The sequence below is a fragment of the Cyrtonyx montezumae genome, unplaced genomic scaffold (genome assembly GCF_038088225.1).
Source record: "Cyrtonyx montezumae isolate F1298 unplaced genomic scaffold, pur_monq_1.0 scaffold_7, whole genome shotgun sequence".
Lineage (NCBI taxonomy): Eukaryota > Metazoa > Chordata > Aves > Galliformes > Odontophoridae > Cyrtonyx > Cyrtonyx montezumae.
Window position 1 is genome coordinate 27,676,705 of NW_027072078.1, and position 11,646 is coordinate 27,688,350.

Sequence of the window (11,646 nt, forward strand, 5' to 3'; positions counted from 1 at the left end):
CATGCTGAACTCTGTCCTGGCACATGCGTACAACCCTTGCTGGCTGACCTTTATTGTGACACAACAGCTATTTCCCAGATGCCTACTGTCCAGAAATGAGATTTTAGGGGATTTAAGGGTCATCACAGGTACATGGCAACTTTCCCTTTTGTGGCAGTTTTGTCCAATGTGGAACACATTATGTTAGCAAGCAAAGTGAGGAAATGGGCCTGTAAGCAGCAACCTGCAGATGTGACAAGACAAGAATAGAGCTTGTAAATCCTTTATTTTCTAGCAGTGGCAGTGCTTTATTTACATGTGGTCACCTGCTGTTCTAAGCAGCACCACTCAGTTTTTTCACTTAGGTCCAGGTTTGTGAGCACCAGAAATGAGCCTAGAAGCTGTGTAGATAGGTACAGTTGTGACTAATGCTAACGCAGAGATGTGAGGTTGCTTACAGCCATTTCTGATATGTTAAATACAATAGCAGCAGGCAGGTTGCTGCAATATGCACAGCTATTTATACACAGGCTGCTTGTCACCTGCAAAAGCCCAGTGCTATTAAAAAGGGGAAGACTTCAGGCTTTAAGAAAGAGAGGTTTTTCAGCTATTATCTCAAACATGCAAGACTTTCATTTAAGGTAGAAGCATTTGGTTTAGGGACCATATTTTTACTTGGAAAGGTTAATTAGTTGATACTTTGCCATTACTGCTTTTATTCATTGTCTCTTTGTTTTAGTGGAACATCTCATTTCTAAAGATCTGAAAGCACTTAGTTTTATACACCAGATAAGGTGAGGGTTTTATTCCTGAGAATAGGTTAGGAAACGCTGACAGTGAAGGCAGGGGACCTGGCCAAGGTCAAACACAAGGTCTGTGCTAAACAACCTGGATCCCAGGCTTGTGTGGCTGCTTTTTTAACCTGTGATCATCATCTCATCTGGAGAACTTTTGTGTTTGCATACCAGAAAGATCACTTAATGATTTCCATCTTGGGTATATGCTCTTTACCATGGGCTTCAGTCCAGGCTGACAACAGCTCTGTGTTAAGGGCTGGGCCAGCTAAGCTGCAGCTCTTTCTGCAGTCTTCTCCTGTTCCCTCCTATTGCACTGAGCTAAAGCAGATCAGCTCCACAGCCACTGCAGGTAAGCTAGAGTCAGGCAGGTGGCAGAGCCATGCACTTGATCACATGTCTGAGCTCCAGTTGATTTCTGACAGCTGGGATGCCTCGGGTGATTTGTGAGACTTGCTATTGTTGCTGATTTATGGAAAATTGAGTTCCCTCTGCCTGAAGAAGTTGAGTGGGAGTGGGTGCTATGAACAAGGGTCTTGCAGAGCACAAGTGGGCAGCAGTTCCTGGGGCAGTCCTGTGTCCCATCAGACACACTCCACTCCCGCATCCTCACTGTGGGAGCAGTTGTGTTCCCCCCAGTCAGGTTTGTTACACTCATAAATTGAACGTTCACTCCCTCTGCAGTTCACGTTGTCAAGCCAAATTTTCCCAGTGCCTTTGGAAAAAGAAATAAGAAAAATAAATACAATGAATAACAGAAGTAACAGTCAGCAATGGGCAAACTGGAAACCTAGCTTTTAGGCACAACTCAGGCTGCACATGACGTGTAGCCTGGTCCCAAAGGAACTGAGCTGCCCCTTTGAATCCATCCTCTTTGCTTTCCATTGCTTGTGTAGAACCCCTTGCTATGGTTCTTGCAGGGTGTGCATTGTCTCCTGTACCAGGCAGACATCCTTGCAGCTCAGCCTGGAGAGCTGCTGAAGACTCACCTTCACTTGCAGTGAAGGAAGAGATGGCACGGCTGTACCCCATCATTCTGCAGACCACCGAGGCATCCTGGATGTCCCAGTCATCGTCACAAATCGTTCCCCAAGACCCTTGGTGAAAGATTTCCACACGACCCCTCCTGCCCCCTTCTGCAATTCGTATGTTGTTGGAGAAACCTGATGGTTTAGAGCAGACACAAATAAGTATACTAGTCCCACGGGCAGGAGGCAAATAGCACAAGGAAAGATGGAGGCAGCGAGCGCCCAAACTCCATCTCCACATCTGCAGCTGGAGTGAGACCAGAAGTTATGTTTGTCTCAGATCTGAATATTTCAGGGCCATGTCCCGTCTCCAGAGGCTGAATTCAGAGAAATTACTCAGTTCAGATCTCTGGGCTCTGGCAGCCATGCTGCAGGTTAACCAGTGTGTACCTGATCTCAGGTAGCTTTGATACCAGAGTCAAGTGGCAGAAGAGGAAATAAAAATCCAGTACCTCCTCCCTTTTCTCCTTTGCTCCCTTTCATTCCTACAGAACCTGTTCCAAATTGAAGAACAAGCAATTATTTGACTGTTGCTTGGGAAAGATGCAGTTATTACTTTTTTTTTTGAGTAATTGGGTTGGTCACAGATGGACACACTGTCTCTGTGTGGAAAGAACCCACTGAAGTGACTGACACTCTAGTCCTCAAAGTGTACGTGCTTGAAAAGACACAATGAGCTCTTTCCCCAAAAGGCTACCTCCACGCATACTGCCACCTCCTTCTAGGGGAGGAGACCTGAGAATCACCCAGAGACTTTTTCTCCTCCTCCACGAGGAGAGCTCCAGGACAGGAATGCACAGAGGAGCCCCAGAGAGGCTGCAGTTTGCTTTTTGTCTGAGGGCTCTTATACTGTTAAGTGCAAACACCTAAAAGAGAAAGTGTCTGGAGCACTAATCTCTTTAGCATAATGTAATTTCTGTTTTCTCTCTCTCTTTTTTTTCTTTCTAATACAGGTCTGTGGGTTTTGGAAAGCATTCAGTGGTTGTAAAGGAAGAGGGTAAGGATTGGGAGTTTTTGTAATGTTGGCCCTTTTGAACTAATTTATTTTTTTATCCTGCAATTAGAGAGGCTTTGTTAAATAGCGCTCGTATTCCTAACCACCATGTAAATCCCAGTGGTGCAGTGTATGTTGCAAGATGTGTTTGTACACATCAAAGAGGAAGGTGGACTTGAGAAAATCCAATGTGTGCCTGTTTACTTGCATATCTTTAGGAAGCCTCTCAAGGTGTAAGTGCAACACTCCTCAGATTCCCCTTCTGGAAAGACTGATCTGTCTGTTAAGTACTTCCTGTAAATATGCTTCAGAATAGCTTCTGCCAATCTATGCCATATGATCCCAAACCCAAATATCTCATCAGACACCATGGCAAACAGCCTTACCTGGGTTTCCCTGGTCTCCTTTGGCTCCTTTTGCTCCTGGTTCACCTTTTAGACCTTGACTACCATAATCACCCTTGCTTCCTTTCTGACCAATTGGACCTTGGATGCCTGTATAGAAAGCAAAAATGTTATTGTTCTTTCCCAAATGAGAAGCATTATAAGCATTTTGTATTAGTATAGGGAATTGGAACATGATATCTAAAATACTATTCTTAATCATCATCAGAATAAATAATGCGGTCAAACAAATATTTACCTGGTGGACCCTGGTCTCCCCTTGTTCCTTTTTGCCCTTCAATACCTAAGATCATCAGAAGAAAAAAAAAGATACACACTTTTACAATTTAAAATGTTTATACAAACTAGTATTTATGATGGGTTTCACCCAGTCCACGTTAGCTGTCTGCACTACAAGCATCCATTAGTCATTAGGTGTCTTACTTCCCATTGTTCTCAGGGCAGACCTCACCCACTCAGAAAATAAAGACAGTGGCAAGTTATCTTCTGAAGCAGATTGATTTCTGGTCATTTGTATCACGCCTTAAACTTCACTGAGAGCACAGAGACCCTGCCTTCAGGTAGTCCTCACTGACCCTATAGAAAGCCTAGACACATACACTCAGGTGCAGCAGACATATAAGCACATAACAGGCCAGGTGACTCCCTAACATCCAGATATCAATGTGTGCAGGAGAGTGCAGCACGTAAATTCAGAGAGAAAAAGGAAATATGTCAGAACAGGCTTGTATAACAGAGCATTACACTAGGTTTTTGGGTGCCCAGGGTAGAGAGGTCATCATCTTCAGTTGGAAAGTCAGAGAAAAGGCCTGACGTTAGGCACTCCAAGCTGACCTCTTAAGAGACCTCTGCCTACAGTGCTACAGAAGAGGCCAAGACAGACGCTTGTTAGTCAGTCTTCCATCAGATTTACAGCCAGTAAAATTTGTTTTTGATACCAGGGTAGGGAAGTTGTTCTTTTTTGGTTCATCTTAAATGGCCACTTTGTGCATTTTCTATTTATGTAAAAATGCAGGCAATGTCACTTCCTAGTACATTTTGCAGATGCCTGAAAAAAACCACCAATGAGCAGCTACCTGAGCTCACCATCACATCCTGGGATGCATGAAGCCAGGAGACCAGTACTCAACAAATTGCCTCCTCGTTGCTCTGATCCCCTCCCCGTGCCTTGCATATTGCATGCTGTTGACCCCAGACCTGTTTTTATTCTCCTTTACCTTGTACTCCTTTGTCTCCCTTTTCACCTTTGACTCCCATATTGCCTGAAATTAAAAACAAGTCCACAGAGGTGAAGCTATCACACAAAGTGAAGCCAGTGCAGGAGGGCCACAGGGTATGGATTTGGGTAGCTTGGTACCTGGAGAGCCCTTGGGACCAAGGTCCCCCTTCTCCCCCTTCTGTCCAGGGCTGCTGGGGCCAGGAGGTCCTGGAGGGCCACGTTCTCCAGCTGAGCCTTGGAGGTGATAAACAACAGCACACGTGAAGTGGAACCAAATCATGAAGAAAGAAAATGAAAGATAGCTCAGTCACCAACCCCACATTGTGCAGACTGAATTGTCCCTATGGGAGCAGAACACACACTGGGTCCTTCTAAATGGCAGGCCTCCCTTGGCAATGCAGTCTTAAAGGGATCTTGCTGAGATCAGTCTCATACCTGTAGAAGAAGGTGCACCTCTTTTCTGCTTACCTGCCTCTCCTTTCTGCCCAGGACGTCCGGGCTCCCCCACGCTACCTGTAAAAACATGCTGGTGTCAGTGTTGGCAGGATTTAGCTAAATGATTCAGCTAGAGCAGCTCTGTACCACAGCATGTGCTTGCTGATGGCAGGTTGTGCTGTGCTCTATGCACCTACCATTGAAGCCTGGCTGTCCTGGCACTCCCTGGTTTCCTGGAGGACCCATGGGTCCACGGTTCCCTGGGTCTCCCTTCTGGCCCATTTCACCTTTCTCCCCTGAACGACCTACCAAGCAGCACAGGAAGTGTAAATAATAATAATCATCATCATCGTTACCATCATCATCAAATATTCATTGTCTCAGAAGCCAGAGAGCACCTCCATCCAGCTGCACCAGTGGCAGAGACTGGCTTCACACCCACATTTATCACTAGTTGGTAAATGATCCCACTGCAACTCCCCAGTCCGTTCCCAAAGTATCCTTGCCACTAGTAGGTTTTCTTCCCTAGTTAAATCTCCATTCCTGCCATCTAAAACCTTTCCTTCCCCCTAGCTGTGGTGGAGATGGAGGACAGTTTATGTTATTCCTGTGCTTTCAAGCAATTGCCACATTTGCCCTTAGACTTCTCAGTATAATCCAGTAGAGCTGAATTACTTAAAAGTGTTTCATTTAAAGAGTTACATCTCCTTCACCTTGCCTTTTGCTATTTCTCCCACTTTCTTTTTTTTATTTTCTTTCTGGATGGGTTGTGATAGCTCTGGTGTGTGTGGGTTCTGATGATTTACTTCTGAGGAATCTCTAGCCAGCTTGTCCAAATGTCCTTCCTCAACTGTACCACATACAGCTTCTGATTTTGTTATGCTGTGCTGCTTTCAGCCTTTCCTCTCTGGTTGCATCCCTAGTGAGTGTTGAATTTTGGTTATTCAGGAAATAATACTAGTATGTGCTGCGTGGGAGAAACATGGTGCATGACTCTTCTTCTCAAGGTGTTTAAAAGCCAGGCTTATATGATATTAAGTTCTCAGAGGTAGGTTTTACTGTAGTGAGATCTAACATCCATGTGCTTCTGCACATAAATTATACTGTAATACTTTATACCATGAAAATCCTGCTGTTCTAATCAGAAGTAGGCTGCTAATTGAATGTTTGTGCCTTTCCTTAGACAAAGATAACTTTATAAGGACAGTTCCATGGTGCAGACTCGGCGTTTTCCATGTCTCCTTCCCCTAGCTCTCCTTTAGGAGCTTTCCTGGAGCACACCACAAAATGAAATCCCTCCAGATCAGGCCAGGAGTCCTCCTCTCATGGACTGGCACGCCATGCTCAGGGTTGCCTAAATTTTTTTGAAATATGGGACCCGTGAAGATCTGATCTGGTGTTTCAAGTAGAACCAATTTAAACAGGAATAAGTTGCTGAGATAGTGAAGAATCATAGAATCATAGCATGGCTTCGGTTGAAAGTAATCTTAAAGATCATCTAGTTCCAACCCCCTGCAATGAGTCTGGAACCTCTAGAGCAGGCTGCCCAGCATCACATCCAGCCTGGCCTTAAATGCCTCCAGAGATGCCTTACCTGGAAGTCCCATCTGTCCTTTTACTCCTTTTTCTCCTTGTTCGCCCCTTGGGCCGGCAGGACCACGATCTCCTTTACTGCCCTGCAATCCCTGTAAGCCTGCAGGGATGACACACACCTATGATGCTGGTGGATTGGGTATCATGTCTCGTGAATGTCAGCAGGAGGCCACACAGCATGAGACAAACTCTGCTCCCCTTGTGCCTGAGAGAGGTGCAAGGGCAGAGGACATCTGCCCACCATGACCAGTGCAATGGCTCTAAATACTTACTTTTAAAACAAGAATTTTTCCAGCTGGGTTTTGTTTTTGTTTGCACTGGTTTTATGTAGGCTTATTTCCTTCAACTCCAGTGACATTCCTGCTGACTCACATCTTGACCGAAGATGAGATTGCCCATAAAATCATCCATAAAGTCATGTTATGCTCATCCAGAGGTTATTCACATGTTAGAAAAGCCTTACCTTGAATTCCTCTGTCTCCCTTCATCCCCGGTGGTCCCTGTAGCCCTGAAATGTGAGATACATATATCAGCTGATACACGTAATCTATTTGCAATAGTGAATAAGAAGAGATGAATTTCTTTAATCATGCTTTGTATATGTGCCTTCAGTCACCACTAGGGCTATCAAGTGCAGCTGGCAGAGGTGAGTGCAGGCAACCAGGCATGGTCCATGGAGCTGGTCTGGGTGTGCTGGGCAGAGACCAGCTGTGCTCCAGCCAAGCCCGCCCACCCGCACAGACCTCTGGTGAAATCTTTCTTCAGCAGCCACTGAGCTGTTGGGCTCTGATGAACAGTATTAGTATTTGGCTGGATGTGGTATTTCAGCATTGTGAATGCAGCCAGTAAGACATGAAAAAAATATTTTTCAAAAACTCTATTTTGTTTTTTTCCCCCTTCAGAAAAGCTCATCAGCATAGCCAAGAACTAAGGATGGATGAGATACAGACCTGGCCTAACGAGGGGTGCATTTAGATCATTGTTACAGGATCACAAGAACTTGAGTTTCTCTGGAAAACGCTGAGTCCAACCTCTTCTTAACATGGAGCCAACATGAGATCAGGTCTTGCTGCATCCTCACAGTCTGGAGACATTTATCATCTACAGCTGGTACAGTTCCATCCCAAATCTCTGTTTCACTGTTCACTATGTGCACAGTTTAGCTGGGGCCCCTAAAGAGCTGGGACTTGGGAATTGTGCTTGAGTTGTTCTAGAGTTGTGCAGCAGAAATTGCTGCACCTGGGGCAGAAAGCCTTGTGATAGGATGCACATAAACCCTTTGTAAATGCCTAACCTCCTCCACAGTCCTTTCTTGCCTCAGATGGGGGTTTGGGAAGGCTACTGCAGATAATGACTGACCATTGTTCCTCCATCGTCCCTGAGCTTTTCTGGCAGGGTAGCAATGAGAAGATGGAGACAAAAACCATGGTTCAGTAATGACCATGAGAGCACTCAGGCAAGCCAAAGCTCGCAGGGAGTCAGTCAAAATGTGCAGCGTCTCCTTGAGGCAGGACACTGGGGGTTTGTACATTTAGTAGGATCTGGATCTAGCAACTGAGATCCCAAATCCTCAGCTCCTGTCTCACAGGGAAAAAAAAAGAAAAGAAGAAAAGTTGCTTATGGCTCATCTACCCACCTACCTGGTGGACCAGGTTCTCCTTTGTGTCCAGGATGACCTGAAATAAATATTTAGTGGTTATTTTTCTGCAGTCAGGACCCCGTGCTCTGTGACATTGCTACCAGACAGTGAGACCAAATCTTGCCATAGTTATTCCTTCAGAACAAGATTTTCCCCAATTCATCCCAATCTTGCTGGTGGTGCAGAAGAACCAGCTTTCCCCACCAAACAGTCAGCATGAAGAAACTGAGCCATACCTGCAAGCAGGGTGATGTTGCTCATCATCATCATCAAGTTTGCATTGCTCCTTTTAATTACTGTGATTTCCTTTTCTAAGTGTTTCCTCCAGTTTTCCTCATGTCCCAAGTCCCACTCGGTAAGGTTCTTCTCCAAAAGAAGGCCATCAGCATAGGATCTTCCTATCATCTCTTCAGCATGGAAGGCATTATTTTCCTGACATTTCAACATCTCCTCCTTCATCTTAAACACTGTGGAAACAAAATGTCCATGCAATGAATATACAGTTCGATCTGGTTGGGAATTGCTTGGTCAGACAGGAGTGCAGATATTTGGGCTCAGATGCATGGCATCTATGCAGGATGAGCTTCCTGCAGTAGCAACTTTGCCTTGTGTGCAACTGTGCTCATGTAGAGATTTCCTATCTTTGAGCATGTTCTCCACACTTGTGTGGTCCCAGAGCACCAAGCAAAGCTGCCTTTGGATGCCCAGGCTTCCATAGGGTGGATGGAAGCTGCAGCAGGGTGGGTGCATACCTTTGTACGCCAGCAGCACCTGGCCAACTGTCAGCAGCAGCAGGTAGATGACAAGGGCAGCCCGAGCACAGCATGCAGATGGCTTTCTCTGGGTTTGAGGCTCTACAAATCAACAGAAGTAGGACAGATATCCTGATATCTCTCCTGCTACAAACTGCTTGATTCCAGTCATTTCAGGCTCAGGACCCTACACCATCCTGAGAGGTCTGACAAGCCAGGCAGGCCACCTTCCTCTGCCTCCTGCACTGATTGTGCATTGTGATCCACTGTCAGCATCTTTCCGTTAGCTGCCCTAACCTGCTCACTTCCATCTAGACCTAACCCAGCCTGTGACTTCTCCTCTTTCTGCACCAATGAACCTTGTCTCCCATGTATATGTTCCAGGCTGCCATTCAAGGAGTGTTGCTCAGAATACAAGTTCTCCCACCCCAGAGCACTACATATGAATGTCCAACAGTGATCCGTGTATACATCAAAACAAATAAAAAAAATCAATAATAAACTGAACTACAGAACAAATGAAAACAGGTGGAAACATTTAAAGCACATCATCACCAGCAAGTGTAAAAGAAATGAAATACTTCGTTAAATTTTGGCATTCAGGGGAAAAAATCAACTATTTTGGAAGTACTAATAATTACTTCAGACACACAGTATTTTTCTCTTCATTGAGGGTTTTTTTTTCCAAAGTAATGGAATGAGTAGTTTGAAGTTGTAGCTTTAGAAGAGTACAGTGGCTTAATTAGTTTTTCAATAGGATGATTTCGTCAGCAGTAAAATATTTACATTCAGCTAAAAATTCAGAAACTTTCTTTAATTGGATCTGGTGATTTCAGTATCTTAACTATTAAGACATGAAATTGCCTCAGTGCAATTATACATTTTTTGAAGCAGGGAAAAAGAACTATTTTCTGATGCTCTGCATCAGCTTTAGCTGGAAAGAACAACTAAACTTTTTAAAAATGGTCGGTTAATTTAATAACAAAACCCCTGTAAAAAAACCCAACAACATTTAATTTTCAGTATAAATACAATATCTCTTTTTTGTGTGTGTTTTTCTTTATAGACCCAATAAAATCCACATGAGTCAATTGAATAAAAAGAAACCTTACTTACCACTTATTTGAAAGGTTGTAGTAGCTGCTGAGGTAAACCCAATCTTGTCTGAAATACTTAAGGTGCTCATATCACTTGAGTTTCCATCTCCTCTGCATCTGTCTTTAATTTTCATGACAAACGTCCTGTGGCTAACCTAGAGCCTTGTCAGATGGAGGACAATGGAGAACTGAAGCCACTTCCTATCTGCCTCCTGCTTTGATACACTTTCTGATACGCTTTTCCTATCTGCTCAGTTTTTATAGACTTGTGAGAACTCTGATGTGGTAATGCAAACGGTTCCTCAAAAAATCCCACAAGCTGTTCAGCTGCTTGCATGTGCTTGCTTGGAGCTACCACATCCACAGTGCTCTGGTCCTGAAAGAAGTTCAGCAATGAGTGATTTGACATCTCTGTACTTCAGGGTTGAGCATGAGGTGGTTTCTAGTGCAAGTAAACCTCCTCCTTAAGGAAAGGAAATCCCTAGTTCAGTGTTAGCTTCAGGATCTGTCCCCTTCGAGGCGAGGTGAAGCACTGCATGGTGATTAAACCCAAATTACTGTGCACCAACGTGATGGTGCATGACTGAAAGAAGAGGTGAAGAATCAGGAAGAGCTGTGAAGACAAGCAAGCGATGGTGGTGTGAGTGAAGCCCCAAACAGTTGGGTTATAACACAGCCTCTTGCTGAGCTCTCTTTGAATCAATTCCTCAACTCATGTATGCAGTCCCCACCACCTGACCACTGCTTTTCTCTTATTCTGTATGCATCACACCTGTATTTTGCCATCTCCAAAATCTGTGTCCGCTCCAGTTTGTGTTTTGTGGAGGGAAGTGACTCACCCAAGCCAGCAAGCAAGAGTCATCAGTATGTAATGGGCAGAGCCCTCCACACCCACTCTGCCACTGCCTGCTGTCCCCTCTGAGGTGTGGATGAGCCACTGTCACCATGTCCTGTCCCCAGATGCAGGTCCTTGTTCAGATGTGTGACTGCTGAGACCTTGTCACTTTGCATGGCCATAGGAGAAAGAGCATTGTCAGCTTCTTGTGGAGTGGAGCTGGACATCCACAGGCAGACAGTCCAGCGCAGAGAGATCCTTGCTTCCGCACATGAAGCATAGAGCTCCAAAAGGCTTAAACCAAAAATAAGTGAGGATTTTGAAATCCCCTTCTGTGTTCTCCTTTCAAGCACTCAGCTGTGACCCAGGTTTGCACCAAGATGGAGGAAGAGAAGCTCTCCCTTATTGTAATGTCCTGCTACATGCTGCACAGGAACTGAGGTGTTTGCTTCATGGTGAAGGGCTAAGCTATTCCCTCAAGAAGTTACCAGTTTGAAGTCACACTGCTCTTGCTGGGCCAGGTTCAGGCATGTGTCTTTCCACCTCTCATGGCTGTGATGTGGCCATACCATTCTCAACAGCCCAGGTGACAGGGGTGCTAAAATAGGGGAACACATTTTGATATTTTGATCAGTGCTCTGATCCAGGGTTCAGTGTCCAGTTCTCCTATCGGCTGTTTCAGGAAAGTCAATAGCAAAGCCACACTTCTACCCAACTCTGCCCACCTGTCTTGGTTGCCCATCCAGACGATCAAGCCTTATTCTGCCCATATTTCCAGTGAATTATGCCCCATGTGGCTCCACTTGTGGCCATATTTGCATCACTCTGCTTGAGAGCATTGCAGTGTGCTTGCATCCAGATGCCAACCGGTGGCAGA

At 45.0% G+C, this 11,646-nt stretch overlaps 1 protein-coding gene across 1 annotated transcript; it reads right to left on the minus strand.

Annotated features, from left to right (window-relative positions):
• Positions 1-255: 255 nt before the first annotated feature.
• Positions 256-10,096, minus strand: MARCO (macrophage receptor with collagenous structure). The gene is made up of 14 exons (XM_065750624.1): positions 9,954-10,096; positions 8,838-8,939; positions 8,322-8,552; positions 8,087-8,122; positions 6,910-6,954; positions 6,448-6,546; positions 5,047-5,158; positions 4,887-4,927; positions 4,557-4,652; positions 4,417-4,461; positions 3,438-3,482; positions 3,182-3,289; positions 1,763-1,936; positions 256-1,488 (listed from the first exon to the last, which is right to left on the minus strand). Exons 1-14 carry the CDS (start codon positions 10,066-10,068, stop codon positions 1,358-1,360), a joined length of 1,380 nt encoding a protein of 459 aa, XP_065606696.1. The 5' UTR covers positions 10,069-10,096; the 3' UTR covers positions 256-1,357.
• Between the last annotated feature and the right edge of the window lie 1,550 nt (positions 10,097-11,646).